This window comes from Panulirus ornatus, chromosome 23, assembly GCF_036320965.1.
Source record: "Panulirus ornatus isolate Po-2019 chromosome 23, ASM3632096v1, whole genome shotgun sequence".
Taxonomy (NCBI): domain Eukaryota; kingdom Metazoa; phylum Arthropoda; class Malacostraca; order Decapoda; family Palinuridae; genus Panulirus; species Panulirus ornatus.
Window position 1 is genome coordinate 22,963,546 of NC_092246.1, and position 20,899 is coordinate 22,984,444.

Genomic DNA, 20,899 nt, shown 5'->3' on the forward strand with positions numbered 1-20,899 from the left:
ATTGAGAAAGAGGATATATGTGTCAGAGGTAGAGGAAACGAGGAGAAGCGGGAGACCAAATTGGAGGTGGAAGGAAGGAGTGAAAAAGATTTTGAGCGATCGGGGCCTGAACATACAAGAGGGCGAAAGGCGTGCAAGGAATAGAGTGAATTGGAACGATGTGGTATACCAGGGTTGATGTGCTGTCAATGGATTGAACCAGGGCGTGTGAAACATCTGAGGTAAACCATAGAAAGTTTTGTGGGGCCTGGATGTGGAAAGGGAACTGTGGTTTTGGTTCATCACACATGACAGCTAGAGACTGAGTGCCAATGAATGTGGCCTTTTTGTCTCTTCCTAGCACTACCTTGGTTGTGTGTGGGTGTGTGTGTGTGCTATTTCATGTGTGGCATGGTGGCGACGGGAATAGATGAAGGAAGCAAGTATGAATATGTACATGTGTATATGTATGTATATGTATGTATACATTGAAATGTATAGGTATGTATGTATATGTGCATGTGTGGGAGTTTATGTATGTACATGTATATGTGGGTGGGTTGGGCCTTTCCTTTTTGTTTCCTTGCGCTACCTCGCTGATGCAGAAGACAGCCACTAAGTATATTAATGATAATGAAAATATATATATGTGTGTGTGTGTGTATGAGTGGACTCTCCATTCTTCATCTATTTCCTGGTTGTACCTCAATAATGCAGGAACAGCAATCAAATATTATGGATAAATTTAAATAATTACTTTCCTGCCCCATGAACCCCTTCCATGTAGCTTCTGGCTACATCCACCAGGCAGGACCACAGATGAAGATATGTGGTGATATGATTGTATGTCTGTGTGGGGTGAGTGGAAGATAGTTTAAGAGTGTGTTCAGTGTCCTCAGCATAAAAGCTGCATCTTGGGCCTGACAGGTCTTGTGCCATGTTGAATCTGCAGAACGTGGGCAGGTGTGAGAGGGTAGCGAGTGGTGGGATGAAGTTGCTCATGAAAAAGAAAAGAGAGATGATTGTATGTACATTACTAACAAGAAAGGAGTGCAAGCAGTAGGAGGTCAAGAGGAAGGTGCAGGAGCTGAAAAAAATGAGCAAATGAGAGTTAGGGTGAGCAAGTTTCAACAAACTTCAGAGAGAATTAGAAAATGTTCAGGAAGGTTAATAGTGTCAGAGTAACAAGAGAACAAGTGGAAACATTGGTGAAGAGGCATATTCACCATAGCCAGAGCCCCCTATGTACGACCAGGCCCCACAGACTTTTCCGTACTTTCCCTTGCCCCTTTTCATACCCTGGTTAAGCCCACTGACAGCACATCATCCCCTGTGAACCACATCGCTCCATTTCACTCTATCCCTTGCATCCTCCTGCTCACTCAGCCCCAAGCCTTCAGAGCATCTTTCACTCCATCCTTCTACCTCCTCTTTGGTTTTCCCTTTTTTTTGTCCCTTCCACTTTTGACATGTACACATACCCTCTTCGTCATCCTTTCTTTACTCATTCTCTTCATATGTTCCAACCATTTTAGCACACCCTCTTCAGCTATCTCAAACATACTTTTTTACCTAGTGCATTTTTTCTTACCCTGTCATTCATTATTTGATCAACCCTCCTTACACCACATATTGTCCTCAGACATTCCATTAGCAACATATTCACCCTATCCTTTACATTTTTGTCTAGGGTTCATGCCTCACATCCATACAGAATCGATAGGACAGCTGTACCTTCAGGTATACCCATCTTTGCCACAGGGAAGAGGGTGACCTCTTTGCCACACTAGAATACAGTAGATACATGGTGCTTTACTTCCAACTTTATATAGTCAGGAACAATGAATTACAAATAGTGACTGAGAAGAGTGCACACAGTTACTCTTCCCCCTGAGTTAATGGTCTGTGAGCAAGCATGATAACAGGGTAAAGATCACTTCAAACCCAGTTAAGCATAAAGCTAGGATAAAATATATTCCTTTCTTAATATATTAATTTGGTTGTAAGCAGTGATGGAAAACAAACATTCTATATTTCCTCATTAGTTTGTTTGTAGTACGATTCTTGTGCTGTTCAGATCAATAGCTCCATAAGAAGCTAATGACAGAGTTTGTGGCTTCAAAGGAAGTCATATAGATGCAGATTATCAGGAGATAGCAGTAACTTGGTTAATCTCATGTAAAAATGCAGTATTTACCCATATCTCTTTCTAAATCTGACTCATTTTGCATTGAAAATTTCAGAGCCCTACACTTCAAGTGAGCAATAACAAACATATTAGCCAGTACATACTAGTTGATAGGCAGCCAACAACCAGGAAGGCATATTACCAGTACTATACCAGTGCTGCCTATCTGGATATCTGTTTGGTTAGTGATGGCTGTGTAGTGAACCAACACTTCAGTGGTTGTCAAATTTCACTCCTCTGACCCAGGTAGCTGTCTTTTCTTTCTGCTTCGCCTACATGTGGAGTACTGGCATCTGTCCACAAACATACAATCACTCCTTGTCATACATAACATTTGACAACACTTAACTCACACAGCTCATTCTTAACTGAATTTTCCTGTGGTGAGTGAAAGCCCTGCCCTTTGACAAAATGGTAGATCAATAGATAAAAGTAGTAGGTTGGAACATTTAGGTAGGAGCTGTAGGTAGAAGAAGCTGTAGGAATGTTAGGCGGTAGCATTAGGTAGTAGTAGTCAGTAGGAACATAAAAAAAGAGCCTCTACAAACACTGCACTAAACTTGCCCTCGCTTTTAGTCATAGTAAAATCAAAGGCCTTCTGTCATCAATTCTCCTCCTATCACCTCTGTTCAACCATCCTTTCTCTATTTTTACAGCCATGGTATCACTGTTGTCATGAGCTGTTTACATGTTTCCCAGCCCCATATGCCTACAATTGCAGAAGACACCTAGGTTCTGCTTCCCATATTTTCTTTATGGAAAGAAGCCACAACAGCTATTATTGTACCTTTTCCTTTCCTGACACAGCAGAGCTGGGGAATTTCCTCCCACTTTCATTCTCTCTCTCTCTCTCTCTCTCTCTCTCTCTCTCTACATGTAACCTTTCCCCCTTCAAGGGTCAAGTCACCAAACACCTGTGGAATTCATAATAATCCCAGTTGTAATTTTTCTTTTTGTGTACTCATTAATTTACTAATTTACCATTTAAAAAAGATGGCTACAAGTAATGTGTACCTTTGCCCACACTATTAGCTACCATAAAAAAAATTATAAGGGGTGTGATTTATTTCAGTCATATCTCCTTGTTGGAAACTTTGACTTCTGCATCCCAAATCAGACATTGGTGAGTTTTATCCTTGAGTTTTTGCATGGCAGCAAATTTTCCAGCAAGCAACATACTTTGAGATTTATTGGTGCTGCCTACACAGAGTAACTCCACCATAACTCTGGATAACTCACAATTACCTCAACACTTCTGCTGCAACAAACCTGATAGTTTTACCAACTGTGAGAATAGTGGAGAAAAAAATGTCAACAAAAAGTAACCGACTCTTTCATCTTTCTAACTTTCTCTCTATAGTCATTGTAAAAGTAAATTAATATATACAAATGCTTTCCTCCATAAATCCAACATGTTCACTTCTCATCACTGAATTATAAATATAAATAGTCTGAAAAGAAGCGTCCGCTTTTTCATCTTTCTAACGAATTCTTGATGATCATTGTCATGGTACTCATCTGATAAATACAAATGCACCCCTTCATAACCCCACCTCATTCATTTCTTATTATACAAACTGTAACTCAATTAATTAATTCTTATACTCCTAAAACCTTTTGCCTTTACCATAGCCATCTAGTCATATAACACATTACCACCATTTCAGACCATATCACATGATTTACCTGGTGCACTTCCTCATTCTCTCCATTTTATAAAATCAAGATTCTTTTCTACTTCCCAGCTTGTGTCAAGTCACCTTTAATTGATCATCAGTATCATTCTCCTCAGGACTTTTAATCCTAATTTATGATTATATCGAATTTCCTTAAAACCTAATCTTAAATTTAGAGTAGCCCTGAACCTATAAAATTTAACTTTTTAAATAGTCTTCCACCTGTACACAAACATTCTGGTATCTACCAAAACCTATCATCTACGACTTATACTTTCCTCCCTTGCTTTATCATCAATCCAGTCTACACATTACAACATATTCCTATATCTGTACTACATTTAATACTCTACTTTTTTCCCAAGTTCCTCATCTACCCATGTTTTACTGATCTGTACAGCATTTTCTTCTTTGCTGTTGTATATCAGATTTATTTTGCTTTTTAGCCATATCACTAATCACTAAAAAAAAGAAATTGCCTGATATACCTCTTATTCCCTGGGGATAGGGGAGAAAGAATACTTCCCACGTATTCCCTGCGTGTCGTAGAAGGCGACTAAAAGGGGAGGGAGCGGGGGGCTGGAAATCCTCCCCTCTCGTTTTTTTTTAATTTTCCAAAAGAAGGAACAGAGAATTGGGCCAGGTGAGGGTATTCCCTCAAAGGCCCAGTCCTCTGTTCTTAACGCTACCTCGCTAATGCGGGAAATGGCAAATAGTTTGAAAGAAGAAACCTCTTATTTCTTGATGATTGCTCTTTTCACCTCATCCAAAAATGCTTTGCCCTGTATTTTTTTTTTTCTTATCCTCTGAATAGCAGTGATTTACATCCCTATGAGAAAATAATTGGATCATGCATATCATATGGAAATAAATAATGCAAAAGAGCATGACAAGTATTCATTATTAAAGAAATAATTTCAGATAATGCAAATCATATAAACTGCAAATATAATTGGCCAGAATGCTGAAAAAATTTTGACACATTTTTCCCTTTTTGGCTGTTGATGCTTATACTTCTCAAAAGACAACTTTAGTATCTAGAATGCCACATAAACCAAATATAATGGCTGCCTTAATCATGGTTTTATATCAAAACAAAAGTAGCATTAAAAGTTAGAAACACAACAAAACACTGGGACACCTTCCTTTATAATCTGTGGTTGGCATAAACCTAAGTGTGTGATCTCTCATGGCATTCAAACACACAAGCATAAAGTCAGCACATTATTGTAGAATTCCTCGATGAAAGTGTCTCAGTTTTATCATGTTCACAAGAAATCTGGTTCTATTAAATTTACATACAACTCAGCTTTGTCAAATTGCCATGAATCCAGAGCATGTGGACAACATATTATTATTATTCACAATTTTTTCACACTCTCCTCTATATATATATACATCAGGCATTAAGATTTAAAAACTAAATTAACTGAAAGTACCCACACCCAGTTTTTAACTTATTTTTTTATACATTCAATAAAAATCTGATTAAAAAGACTCCTGATAATTTTTTTCTACATCCTACACCTAACTACATATTAAATCATATGAAAACTTTCTCATATGCAACCAAGCCATATACCATAAAATTTAAAGGTCTACTGATGTGAAGAGCTGGGTCATTGTACTTCATAACTGCATACATATTTTGTGTATATTGGCTTGATGGCTGAGAGAAAAATTAGAGAGGTTTATTTTTTTATATCCACAAAAGAATTCTTCCTGAACACATGCAGCATTTATACAAGAATCCTAAACACTAGTACTTCTGGAAGTCTGCATCATCAACCATTGTTCATCTGAGGCCATGTTCAAAACATTTATCTAATGCTCCAGCACTCTGGTCACAGACAGCAAGTTTTCCCAGTACAGGTAATGGTGACTGCTGTCATCCAATGAAATATATATATATAAATTTGAGATTGATGATGTTCTGAAGTGCTAAAACCTATAGGATAATGAATGGTATGATCATTTGGACAAGTCTGAAACATGATGGATGAGTAGAAATTTGTACATATCTCCTGTGATGATGATGATAAAACAGATACATTCAAATGAAAGAATCTCACTGGTGATGCAGGAATGTTGTTTCTTTTGTGACAAAATAATTTTCCTTTAAATAACTCTTCTTAATATTAAATACAGTTCAACAATAATTCAAACTCATGCACAAAACTATCTAGAATTAAACATTTAAAATTTTTCTCAAAAAAGTAATCATGTAAAGAATCTGCACTGAGACAGTGTATGAACTAGAAGGGCTGCATGCATGCTACTGACTACATGCAAGAATTCATTGTACATATATAACCAAGAGGAACCTACATATTAGATACAGAATGACCATCAAACAATAAACCCTAGCAAATTAAAGGCTTATTACATTTTAAACCACCACTTCAACCCCTACTGAATGTACAACCCACTGATCTCTCTGTTGACCGTTTCAATAATGCAGTCCAAGTAAAGAAAGACTGGATAGATGGGAGATACATACCAGACTTTCTTGCTAATTTACAATTACAACATAGAAATAACTTTACCATGAAAATGAGAATTCACTCAGATGAATGCATGATCCAAAGAGAGACAATCATTCATCACTAACAGTACTGCTAATTTGTCAAATGAAGCAAATCAGTTGAATAAGTTATTGTAAATGGTGTTGGACATCACTGTGCTACAATCTCTCTGTAAAGAATTAACATACGTAATGTATTTATCATGTACATTTTCTATTACAACAAAAGATGGCACTGAAGCTGCAATCAGGAATGCATGTTTTACTTTTCAAGTCCATTCCTGAAGTCAAACACATAATAATCATGACATAAAGTATCTGACAAAGGGAACAATAAAATATTCCAAATAAAAAGTTGACTGTTTTATAACCATGGATCATGCTTCCACACTGACTACTGACCAGAATAGAAATTTTCAGTGAAGTTAAAATGATGCACGCTGCCTATGATCTATTAATAGCAAATAAAAATTCAAAGTAAGAGAAAATGCAGACCAAATAACAATCAGAAACAGAACAATGGGAAAGTTTTGATTTAAGGTTGTCCCTTTAGAAAGAAAGCTGGAAAATAGGAATACTTCCCAGAAACTAGTGAGGAATACAGAAAGAATAAGAGATAAATCTGATTCTACACAATTCAAAGCAATACCGTAAATGAAAGCGACATGGTACTGGAAAATAAAGTTCCTGTACATTATATGTATTTGTTTATAAGTATCTTAGGGCCCCTTTCTCGAAAGGGTTTCTGAGTCATTCCCAGAACACTATTCCAAGAGCTCCAGCAGTTCCAAGGCTGCACTATTTCAAAAAAAAATAATGGTCTGCTTTGTTGTGAGAAGTTCTTTGACAAAACTACTTCCAATGATACAGCCTCACCTTTCACTTGTGATGCATCCTTATGCAGCCAAGTCCAGTAACACGTATACAGTGTATGATTTGTATATTGATGAATTCACAGGAAAGAGAAGTAGAACTATATGATATAAAGTATGACGCCAAGTGAAATCCATACCACAGTAAGTTCCATGAAGTATCACGAGCAGAAAATAAAAATTGCCTAAAATATTCTGGGAAAAGAGTTTGAAAATATTAAACTAAGGGAAAGTCTAACAGGCAAACAATTCCTGTGTAGATTCAAAACAATTTTCAAATCATATAAGTTAATAATGATTCAAAACAGATCTCAAATTGTAAATGATAGCAACTATTTGCAAATGTAGGTATTAAATCAACCATCATTTGTAGTAAGCTGAAGTTCTTGCTTTTTTAAAAATACTGAACAGATACTGGAGTCACAGGAATGGCAGAAACTAATTCTTACCTCACAAGCACACCAGCAGACAGAGTTGTCTGTTGCTCAGAAGTTACATCACATAATAAGAACACGTTTGCTGATGCTTTTCTAGGAATAATATATATATGTATGTGAATCAGCCTTAGAAAACACTTTTTATACTACTACCCATTAAGAAAATCTGTCACTAAGAAATACATTACCTCCAGAATAAAATAAAGTAAGACAGAGAATCAACATAAAGACTTCAGAGTGGTACATTGGAAGGTCATCACAAATGAAGACAGTGGGTGGCACCTTTTCCAGAGATGAGATGAGATGACTGAAAATGTTTGAATTTCCTAAACCCAGCTATTCAACAATATAGTGGTCACTCTGGATAACTTATGAGTTTCTGATATTGAGAAGAGCCTTGCTTAGGCCAGTTGAGGCATGCAGTCTTTCTAGCTCATGACAGTCTAACACAGAAACTAAGCAAACACTGTATCATTACATAAAAAATAAAATGCAATATTAATTAAATATGCACAGTTTCAAGTCTTCCCCAGCACAGCAGTATTCACAGTGACCTTCCTATTATTCAGTACTTTACTTAATAAACAAGGAAAAACAGACTGCACCCAAGCAATAACCAAGGTATCAACAAACCTGAACACCAAAATTCCTCATATGAACCAGTGAATCAAACAGCCAATCTATTAAAATATAAATTACTAGAAGCTGTCCCACCCACCCCCACCTTCAATACCCCTTCCTCTCCCCCGTGGTGGTCCTCCCCTACCCCTTCCTCGTTGGAAATCACCTCCTCTACCCCTTCCTCTTTGATAATCTCCCCTTCCACCCCTTCCCCTCTGCTGAAAATCCCCTGCTCCCCTGTACCCTCTTCCCCTTCCTCTCCAGGGACTTCCTCGTCCACCATAGCTACCATAATTGCCTTCATCGTTGTCCCAACCTCCATCTTTGTTATTACTGTAGTTTCCACTTTTACCACTCCATGAAGTATCAAAATGCCATTCACCACCACCTCGATCCCCACCACCACCGTGGTCTCTTCCTCCTCCTCCTCCTCCTCCTCCTCCTCCTCTACCTCCTAGACCATCATCTTGTCCTCCTCCTTGCATTCCTCCTCTACCTTGCCAGTGGTTGGGTCTACTCCAAGTTCCTTGTTCCCCCTCATCATAATTATTGTAATCTTTGTAACCTCCCCGACCTCTTCCACGTCCACGACCTCTACTCCAGTTTTGTCCTCTATCATCATTGCTGACTCTTTCCCCTTCACCATTATTAATATTCTCACCATTATTCATATTTTCATAATCCCAATCATTTTCATAACCTTGGTCACTATGCTCATTAGAGAACCTTGGTCCACCCATTCCAGGGCCATGACCACCTCTAGAGCCTCCTCTGCTTGACCAATTCCCACGCTGTCCCCCACGGCCAAAGCCTCCATCAGAATGGCCTCGGAAATTTCCTCTTGAAGCACCATAGTTGCGAGGACCAGTAGGACCAGGAGGACCACCAAAGTTGGACTGACTGCTTTGAAAGCTACTGGTAGTGTTATTATTGTTGTTTGTTGTACTTGTGAAGTTCTGAGAGTTCTGTTCACCAAATTGGCCTTGCTGGAATCCTCCACCTTTTTTCTCTGCAGGCTCCTCAACACTGTAAATGAAAATTGGAAACATTATCTTTTTCCTACACAGTGTATATAAATGAAGATACAAGTAAAATCATGTGAAGTGTGTATTAAGCATGAAATGTGGAGGTCCACCAAAGGTGCAATACAGTGGATATTTTCCTGAGGTAGCCTTCGCAATTATTATAACATATGTTATGTATATGTGCGTGTGTGGACGTGTATGTATATACATGTGTATGTGGGTGGATTGGGCCATTCTTTCATCTGTTTCCTTGCATTACCTCGCTAACACAGGAGACAGCGACAAAGTATAATATAAATAGAAATTCATGAATAACATTCTTAAATGAATAACAAGTCTCCCCTCTTAACAAACCTAACTCATATTTTTTATTCTTATCCAGCTACCTCATGTTTTGCTAAAGACTTTCCTATTCTAAACAAGGAAAATAGTTTACCTTTATCCCCAATTTAGTCCAGAGTGGAGCCAATTATGAACTTTTCAAGAGATGAAAAACTAAATAAACTGTTATGGAATAACACATTGTATTACATAAGAAATTAGCACTTTTTGAATTATTTGCTGAATTAAATCAATGATATTATCAACTTTTCATACACTTGAATATAGCTGTTGTACATAAGTAAGTTTATTATGAAACCAGCAACGATTTTCAGTATTACATGGTATTTGATAGCATAAAACATAAGTTTATCCCTGGGGATAGGGAAGAAAGAATACTTCCCACATATTCCCTGCATGTTGTAGAAGGCAACTAAAAGGGGAGGGAGCAGGGGGCTGGAAATCCTCCCCTCTCATTTTTTTGATTTTCCAAAAGAAGGAACAGAGAAGGGGGCCAGGTGAGGATATTCCCTCAAAGGTTCAGTCCTCTGTTCTTAATGCTACCTCGCTATTGCGGGAAATAGCTAATAGTATGAAAAAAAATTTAATGGTAACAATCAAGAGAGTTGTTTTCTATGAAGCACATCATTATGCAGACAGGAAAATTTATAATCAAAGATATCTGTCAAATTGTTTATCTGAAAAGGCTGCTAAAACATCCCATAGAGCAAATCTAAATTTCAATCCAGTTTTCAACTGCATTCATAACATTCGGCCCAACTTTACAAGTTTATTTCTTTGTTTTTTCTTCTTACTTGATCACATTTCCCTGCATTGGCAAGGTACTACCAGGAACAGATGAAGAAGTGCCACAATCACTCATATCCATTTTCTAGCTGTTATGTGGAATCTGCCAAAACCATAGCCCCCTATCCACAATCAGACTCCACAGACCATTCCATGGTTTCCCCTGTCTGCTTCACATGCCCTGGTTCAATTCATTTACAGCACATAGATCACTGAATACTACATTCTAATTCACTCTAGCCCAAGCATGTCTTTTGCTTTCCAGCATGTTCTGACTCCAATCACTCAAAATATTTTTCACTCCATCCTTCCATCTCCAAAAGCTAAGAATGTTCATATGGAAACCATATCCACAGCACCATATGCTGAAGTGATGATCATCTGTCCTGATTCTATACAATTTTCCAAGATTTTCTGTGCAGTGCTATTACATGCTTATCTTACTATGCCTTGCCTCATTCCTTTTCCTTTTCCCTATCTTTAGTCTTTTTGCAAGTTTCTTCATCGTTTCCCATGAAGCAAATTTGTGCCAGGAACAGAACAGCTTCATTCACTCACATCCACTGTGTCATGAATAATGAATCAAAATCAGAGCCATTTATGAAGACACAAGCCAAACAGACCTTTCCATGGTTTCCCCTGACTGCTTCATATGCTGTGGTTTAGTTCAATGACTGCACATCACCCCTGTATATCACATCACACCAGTTTCCTCGAAGATATATTTATGAGATGGTCTGAAACTGCCAAACCGAAAATCCTTGTTTTTCTCAATATGGGTTTAGTACTTTTCTTTTCACACAACACTTAGCAGTGTTTCAATGAACTCTGTTATGACAGCCATCAAGAGTATTTAAGTATGGACAGGACAGTAAGTAGTCTCTTTAAAGAGTAGAATTAAATACCAAAGCAAATCTCATACATTCTGATATTGTGAATATTGCCTAGACTAACTGACATGGTAAGGCACATGAGCAAGTCACAACTTTCAGTGATTCCTACAATATAATGAAACTGATAAGAGCTTGTAAGGCACATCTTTTGTGACACCTGAAAGAAAATTACAACTTAAGGTAAGAGCTCTATTTAGGTGGTTCTTCCCTGAAAAGAACTGAAACTAAGAGTCAAAAACTTGTCATGCTGTACTTTTCTGACACCAATGACATAATGGCAATGTGTGAAACCAATCAGGCAGCTCCTCTCTACCTTTACGAGATAGCAACACTTTAATGACACAAGGCAATATATGAGAAGTTCATCACCTCTATAGGAGGTCCTGATGGTGAATATTAGAAGTTTGTACCATGAACTCTTCTTCAGTTATTTTGCTTAAAAAACTGTGTCCACAGGGGTTGCAATATACTGTCCCACATAACACAAAATATAGCAGCAGGGCATAAAAACAACAGTCAAGCAGCATCTCCACTACATCACAATTTGACTGACAGTATGACATAAGATTCTAACTAAAAGCATGTATAATGATGCAATAGTATGGCACTATTAATAAATTTGTTAATAAAGATTCAATTACAAACAACTGTTGTGAAATCCAGAGTGCATTATTCATGTTGAATAAAATTCATGTGTAAATACCATATTTTAAGATTCTCTTTCAAAAGACATTTTCACAGGAAATATGATTTAACTACTTCAAACTACTTACCCTGCATTGGGATTAAGCAACTGATTCTTCTCTTTTATAAGTTTTCTAGCAAATTCATAGTCACTAGTGATTTCTGCAATGGCCTCTTCCTCCTCCATGGTAGCAAAGGCATTTTGGATTACATCTCCTGACACTTTGTCTGCAATATAATTAAATACATATTTTACAGTCGTGATTCAAAGCAGCTGACTAGGGATGAGCAATATGTTTCCAGGAGAACTATGCCCTCCAACATACCCTTCTTTGCTCCAATAGACATTGACCTCACTTTCCACTTGCCTCTTAAGACACCTAGGACAAGAGCCCAGTCTTCCACACTTTGACTCACTTCAGCCCCTATGGCTTCATCTACTACGTCCACTTCCATCTACCTAAGTACACTATTTCCTCCAAGTCCTTCCCATTCACATTTACATTCACAGCATATTGTACCTCCCTTTGTTGTGCTTCATTATCTTAATCTTGTTTACACTTATGCTCAACTTTCTCCTTTCACACACTCTTCCAAATAATAGTAATTTTTCAAATACTAAACCACTTTTCCCACCTGAAACAAGTAGCATTATGAACAAACAAAAAATGGCCTCATTTACACAAATCCAATCTCTAGCTTTCAGGTATAATGCACCAAAAGAGCATGCCATCAAAATAATATATCATGATATATCTTTCCCCTATGCTTTCATCAGAACAGCCTCTGCATTTTCAGTCATGTCCAGTAATCAGGTTTTCAACTGTAATTTCACCCATCCAGTAAGGTGATGTTAGCAGAGAGCAGTATTCTATCTGGCAGAGTAATTATGCCTAAAAAATATCATCACTGGTTTGTACAATTCAGTCTAAAAGCTTATTCTTTGAGGAAGTGTTGTGTTATGTTTACTGATTTTTAAGATCATCAAGGATCACTACTCCACGATCTCTTACATTACTCTTCTGAAATATTAAGGCATTCATTTATATCCAGTACTTTAAATTCTTTTTTTCCATTTTCCCATAATGGAGTAGTTGCAACTCTTTACCATTAAAAAGCATATTATCATTAGCGACCCATGGGAAGACATCATTTGTGTCTATACTTTTTCAGTATCTTCTACTGATGAGATTTCTATACATTTTCTAGTATAGTCTGCAAAGGATGAATTGACATTGGTTTATATTTGCATCCATGTATATCTATCTATCTATATCTTTGATGTCTGTTCCCACTGCAACTCCCTCAAGAGGGTGGCCATGGCAACAGAGTCTCCATAACTAGTGAGCTCCTGGGCCACTTCTTATCCTTTAGTGCCTCACCCTTAACAGGCCAGTGACAGAGTGCAACTTTAGTGTAGTGTTTGCAGAGGCTCCTACCTAATGTTCTAACAGACTACTTCTATCTAATGTTCCAACATACCACTTCTACTTAATGTTTCTACCTAATGTTCCTTCCTAAATGTTCCTACCTACTATTTCTATCTACTGCTCCTACCATTTTGCCAAAAGGCAGGTCTAGCCCATAGTACTCAGTGCAAGAAAATATAGGATGGAAAACAGAATAGGTGCAAGTGCACTTCCTCAGGGAACAGAGCTTTTTCCCATGGAGACATTGGAAATGACCTAATTTCCAACAAGTTGTGATCTGCTGGTAAAAAAGTTGCACATCTAACTTCCCACTTTTCCATTTATTCCTATCTTGTGCATTATGCATTTTTGAGTTATGGCACCATGGTTACATTTCTCAACAGTTTTTGCAAAGCCAGTGTATATCATATTAGAGTTATGTTTGTCATCCAGTGCCCCTTCAACTCCACTGTAGTGAGCATGTGACATGGAGAAGGATGATTTTCCTGCTCTGAAATCAAGTTGCCCACAGTTAAATGGAATGTCTGACTCCACAAAGTCAGTCAATTTACATCTCAGGACTCTCTTGAAAATTTTAACAGTGTGATAATTATAGTGATCAGTAATTTCATGGAAATGCTATACTTCCTATTTTATTGAGTGAGGCTATATGGGATATCTTTATACTTTCCAAGATTCTACCTGAGTTTAGGCTATTTTCAGAATTTTTAGTGCACATGCTGCCAGAATCTTGCATTTCTTTAAAAAGACAATCTCCTTAGAGTCTAATCCTGGAGCAGTGTGCATGATCATGTTGTCAGTGACTCTCTCAGAGTCTTGTGGTACAGTGATGAAAGCACCTATGCATAACTTGGGAGGACTGTTGCTAATGGAAAGGCACTTTAGGTTACATCTTTAGAACAATTTTTTGTTCAATTTGGGTTGCCAAGAGCCATCATGGGTCCTGGAGCAAACCTCACTACCCACTTAATTAAATATTTACAAGAATTTACAAGGAAGAAGTTCTTATATTATGAAAGCAAAATGCACATTGTGTATCATGTAATGATGAGGAAGTGAGGGTGATGGTTTTCACCTCATTTCAAAAATAAGATCTTTAAAAAATGGGAAATTATGTAGCTGATGGCTTTATCAAAAATATTTCAAACAAAATGTGAATATCGTGTAATATACATTAGACTGGTTCAACACTTGGTCAACATCAGTTCACTTTGAAAAATGAATAAAATTACTCACCAAGTGGAATTAGGAAACCACAATAGAGAATGGAATTTGCTTTAATGGTGGTAAGAGGGATGGATCCAGGGGGTAGCTCGTCTCCCTCTTCTGTGTAGACCATTTCTCCTTCAATGTTTGCTGGTAAGCTAAACAATCCAGCACTGTCAGTAACAACCCAGCTTGTCTGTTGTAAAAATATGTAGACAAAATCATTAAATAATAATTATATTTTTCCTATTAATGGGTATACATTAATGAAGCACACAAATATACTACATCACTGACAAGAAAGCATGGTACAAATGATGGTCCCAGTCATTTCTATTAGAATTCTTATCATTTCTATTATTTTCAATAATGAAGATTTAGATATTTGGTCACAGTAGTATGCTAGAAATGATTTTGCAGTTCTCGTATAACAAATGTCATGGAGAAAGTTTAAAATACTTGAAGCTTCCATCCGAATAATGGCACACTTTAAACAATCCTAGATCAAAAGATGCAAAACCTCTAATTTCTTGCATGATTATTTCATATTTTCCTTCTCTAAATAATTTTTCCTCCAATGGTTGCATGAAAAAGGAAAGAAATCTACTGAAACTAAGATATACAACATACTGACAGAGAATTTTTCAACTTTTAAGTCTCCCTGAAAAACTTTTAATCGAGAACCCTCAACTTCTTAAGCCAAATGATAAATCTACCCACTACATCAGGGCTCCATTCTAAGTTCTATTCCTGTGCTTTAGAATTTTGCTTATCATAAGGATTCTTCTATTCATTCCTGTCTTGAAAAAGTCCTTGAATGCAAATAATACCTCCTTGTAAAATACAGAGATAATTACAAATACAGTGTCTGCAAAAAGCCATGTCCACCCCCTAAATATGTTCAAAGGCGATTCAAAGTTTAGGTTTACTGTGGGTTCAAGCATATGGCACTCTCAGGGTGATATCATCATACATCTGGTTGCTGAGACTAGTGTTTCTAATGGTGTGAGCACTAGCAACTCATCTCAGTGTGCCTCAGGCTATCTTCAGAGAATAAGGTTCTTTATTCTTCCAGGCTGCCTCTTCGTTTGGGGATATGCCTCTAGGCACTGTAATTCTTCCACCTGTGCTTCAAGATGGTTGGCCTTTACCTTTCTAAGAAGGAGAAAGCCCCAGTTCTTGCCTAGAAGCAAGAAAATGTGGATAAACATGAAATTTCTAGGTGCACTGGGCACTCAGAACTCATCAACAGGCAGCTTCTTCCTGCAGCTCTTCATTTTTGCCTTGCCTCATTCAGGAGATCAAGATCCTGTGGACCCAAAAGAAAGACCTAGAATATCTCAAGAAACTTGCCAATTCTATGCTGAGACATCTGCAAATGGTAACCATGGCCAAGGAAGAGATGACAAGGCAACAGAAAGTAAGCATGACATCACCTTTGAAAATGTACGGGGAGGTGGACATGGTTTTTTGTGGAAATTGTGGGTAATTACACACCTAGATAACACATAAGTTCAATTCATTCCTTCCCCTGCATGCCTCTCATCCTCCTGAATGCAGGCCACAATACAACCAAAGCCTCTTTCATTCCATCCTCATGTTTCTTACTTGGCCCCTCCATTCCCTTGCTCCCTCCACTTCTGACAAACAGTTGCTGTTTAAGTCAGTCCTTCCTTGTTCATCCTCCCCAAGTAACCAAACTCTTTCAGGACACCCTTGTATGCTTTCTCAATATGACTGCACTAACTATCACACTTTGCTCTTACATCATTCCTTATAAAGTCAAATGGCCATGCATCACATATTGTGCTTGGGCATTTCATTTCCAAAACATCCACCCTCTTCCATTCTTTTTTATTCAGAGCCTGAGACTCACACATGCACAACACCTTCAGGACTATCATACCTTTAAACATATTAATTTTGCCTTAGCAGACAATTGCCTCTCTTTCCACACACTCAATACACCTCAGTTCTTGGTATCCCCAACCTATGACCAATGTCATGTTCATTCTTAGATACCTAAAGCACTCTGCTTCCTCCAGGTTCTACTCACTCAAACTCACAGGAATCCAACATAAAAATACTTCTTTTTGTCTGTGTATTTCTCACACAAATTCTTCAAAGCAAACATCAAGTCAACACATCCTCCATGAGTCTTGAAGCCACATTGCTCCTCCCCAGTCAGATGCTCTGTAGATGGCACAATCCTCTCAATTATCACTCTCCCATGCACCTTAACAGATATACTCAACGGACTTATGCCTCTGTCTACACTCCATGCAAGAGCAGGGAAATGATGGATTGCTTTGGAACAAAAAGATCTTTAATGAAACTGCACACCTTTTCATCTACTGACAATGATACAATCTCACTGATGGTGACTTGTCACTTAGACAATGTTCATCTTTTTCTTGCTCCTACATTGTAACCATCCTTGAGGCTGCAGAAGCCCCATGAATAGGATCCTAAGGCTGTATAATAATGACAACATAAACATACTGCCTATGTATCTACTGAACGTTGTTAAAGGCAATTAAGAGGGGAGGGACCAGGGGGCTGGAAATCCCTCCCTCCTTCCAAATGAAAGGAACAAAAGAGGTAGACAAGCAATGATTTTTTCTTCAAAGACTCACTCATCTGTTTCTGATGCTTCCTTGCTCATGCAAGAAATACTGAACACTTATGAAAGAAAAATATATCTAATTTCCTTTCAAGATCTCATTAAGTAGCATCATGAAAAAGTGAGTAATGTCTTCAACTGCACACATCCAATCTCTTCCTATTAGGTTTAGTATATCAAAACCATAGGCAATCATCCTCAACTAAAACAAAACTACTCTATAGTTTACCTTTCATAACTTTATATGCCATGGTTACACCCACTAACAATATACTTCATCCTCTCCTCATACACTACATCACTCTTGCATGCCTCTCATTCTCCTGAATATTCATGCCTTAATATCCTAAAGCCACTTTTCCCTGACACCCATGCTTACCTATCACACTTTTCTTCCCCTGTAAGTCCCATTTATCCATACAAAAATCATAAGAAAAAATCTGAGAAGAAACAAACTATTAATAAAAATTTAAAAAATAATCAAGGATAGTAAACACACCGCACTATTTTCCTCCTCCATTTCTTCATCCAGTCCCCCAGCAGCATTCCAAGCTGCCTGGAAAGTCTTTGGTATGGGTTTTGCATATGGAGTTTTCTTGGAAAATCTGAAAAAGCACAGATATAAAAATTCTAGAAAATAAATTAATTAAACTTGTTGGCTAATGATGGAGGAAGAATAAAGGAGAAGCAGGAATATGCTTAAGTGGGTTACATGTTAGTTATCAAGGCCATACCAGAAGTTTTTCATATCAAGCACAGTTTCCCTTCAGCACAGATTTAAAGGTAGAAAAGGTACAAATGAATACATGTAACAAGAAGCATACAAAGATACCGAAAAATTGGCCATTTCTAAATATTCATGATAAAGCAAAACATACATGACATAAAGGCAATCACATTCTGCGACAATGCCTACTATACTTTTTTCAAAGAGCACACCTCTGTTTTACCAAACATGATTATCCATCTTATATGAGTGCCAAATGTGATGTTTGTTTTGAAAGACATTATCTAAAAACCTACTTATATAAATTTGTGCAAGGATATTATAAAATAAAAAGAAATTGAAATGGCATTTTGTGCAAGGATATAAAATAAATGGAAAATGAAATGGCAATGTTTATGAGTTCTGATTTGAACAAATGTTAAAGACCCTTGGTTAGAACCGCAACATAAATGTGGCGTTTAAAGGTAACCATCAATAAGGGAAACACCACAAATATTAGATTATGAATATGAAAACAGTTGCTCTAACAGTAATTTTTAAGCAAAACTATTACCAGCAACTCTAAGACTATTCATTTATCTGTATGACAAATTTTACACAGAGATATACAACAAAAACCACTACATTTCAACTTACCTATCAAATGTAACACTATCAAAGTCCAGGCCTGGAATAGTTTCAGGGCCAGTGGATTCTGCCTCCTCTACCTTATCTTCTGGTCCCATGCCAGGGATAACTCCTTGTGATGTCAAGCTGGAGCTGAGGGGAATGTCATCTGAAAAAATGAACTTCAGTCAGATTTATTTTCCACTCTAATTTCTAAGTCACTCTAGCTTCAATATTTTGTCACGTCTTTAAGTACTGGTTTAACAGCCATTGATTTCTGCAAGTCCAACTCCATACCTATTAAGGGGCTATGAGTTTGATATAAAATCACTGACCACGTTGTTTTGCTTTGTATTTTACAATTAGCCATTCCTATATAGTTACGTTGTAAAACTTTAGCTATAGGCAAGAATACAATCATTAAGGCACAGCTACTAAATATTAAAGTTCTAGAACACACCTACTCTCACCTACAAGATGACGTCTCATCTAACAAAGACTTGAACTATATCCTGTTACCATGTAAAAGACAAGCATGACCTTTTTACAAATAGTTTGTTATGGGATAAAAGAGCTGAATTAAACTGTTTTCCGCAAACCAAATTTTAATATCAAACCTGTGAAGTAATGAGACAAAAAACTTTTATAAATGAAAAGCAACACATGATTCTTAGCTTTACTGCAGATGCTAGTTAACAGATAATAAGCAGTATCCTACCAATATCCATTGAGTCATCAGCAAGTACACCAGCAGGTAATGTATTCAAGTTGTACTTGTCTCTCATTTTGTCACCAGGCCTATTTCTTGTCCAGAATTTTGAAGTGTGATCATTAGAACCAGAGCAAAGAATATGGCCAAGGGGATGCCATGCCAGATCCCAGATAATGCCATCATGGGCTGATTCAATTGCTCCAACTTCTTTATCATTCCTGATGATAAGAAAGCATTCTTGTTATAATGCACAACACTGCTAGTGAGTTATACACTACTTATTTAATTCCTAATGATTACAACTGGATCGTGCACATACATACTCACCTGCTCATTCATGTCCAACATTATGAAATGCATAAATTTTTCACCATTATCAGTGCTTCAAAATCACTCACTTCAGACACTCAGGTAACTAGTCAGATCTCATGTACATCTCCAGTCATCAGAACACTTATGTTATACAGATTATTTGGCAGATGTGACATGTTCTTATAAAACACTCAAACACCAGGTATAGCATATAATGAACTCAATTCCCTAATCAATATGTAAAGCTTTTGAGGTTAGTGTATTCATGTGTAATAAAGCAAGGAAGAGTTCAAAAGGCTGGTAAATTTATCAATGAATGCTCAAATTATATATAATGTGAGGACTAAACACTAACTTGTCATCATGTTTGAAATGCCACTGATGTAAACATTTAACTCCATGCACATATACAAAATGCAGTGCAAGTGTGGGTAGCCTCTCAGCTCACTGCTACATACCCTTAATTCACAGTTGGTGGGCTAATAAAACAGAATCTGCCATAATTACTACAAAGCTTCTTAATTATTCACTTTGTATACATGTCATCCCACATGAACATTGCCTCATTCACAGTTCAACTCTCATGCAAAATTCTTTCAATGATCATAGTCAACAATCACATCTCCAGCATCTTCATCTGAAATACATTTAACCTTTAATAATTCATTCATTGCATCAGCCCAATTCTATTAAGGTTTATCTCTTTACATGTCTTACCAAATCATATATCCTTTTCCTTAACCTACCATATGCCATGTATTTTAAATCTTAATAGCTTTCATTCAGACACTTTTATGGTAATTTCTCCGAACCATGTATCGTTTTCTTATCAGTTCTTTATTCTCTCCACTGCTCTTATTCGTAATATGCCACATATGTTATCCACCACCACTATTCTCATCTTTATACCACACAGAAAATCATTAAAAATACATACCCAACATGCCAGAAGAGTATGGATCCATCAGAGCCTCCGCTAGCAAAGAGACCTTCATGATGGGGATGCCATGCAATACATGAAGCTTCCTTTTTGTGACCTCGGAAAACCTGTAATAAAAATATTTATATTATGGGGAATTACACTTTACATTTGCCAAAAATCTAAACTAATTATCCTTGTAAATATTTATAAACAATGGGACAAATACACTTCATCCACACTCAATAAAATCCATATGGCCTGGATAAACACTATGTGTGAATTAGGGTCTGTTCTTCACCTTCCCAATCAATCTAATATTCAATCATATCTGGAT

The 20,899-nt window shown here is 37.2% G+C and overlaps 1 protein-coding gene across 1 annotated transcript in view; it reads right to left on the minus strand.

Moving 5' to 3' along the window:
- Positions 1 to 4,727: 4,727 nt before the first annotated feature.
- The window catches only part of Wdr33 (WD repeat domain 33), a 75,360-nt gene continuing 59,188 nt past the window's right edge, over positions 4,728 to 20,899 (minus strand). Inside the window, exons 8-14 of the mRNA XM_071676846.1 lie at positions 20,581 to 20,690; positions 19,338 to 19,549; positions 18,650 to 18,788; positions 17,786 to 17,891; positions 14,694 to 14,859; positions 12,117 to 12,255; positions 4,728 to 9,323 (exon numbers count right to left, since the gene is read on the minus strand). Coding sequence (XP_071532947.1) covers positions 8,375 to 9,323; positions 12,117 to 12,255; positions 14,694 to 14,859; positions 17,786 to 17,891; positions 18,650 to 18,788; positions 19,338 to 19,549; positions 20,581 to 20,690 — 1,821 coding nt within the window. The 3' untranslated portion in view covers positions 4,728 to 8,374. The remainder of the gene's footprint in view (positions 9,324 to 12,116; positions 12,256 to 14,693; positions 14,860 to 17,785; positions 17,892 to 18,649; positions 18,789 to 19,337; positions 19,550 to 20,580; positions 20,691 to 20,899) is intronic.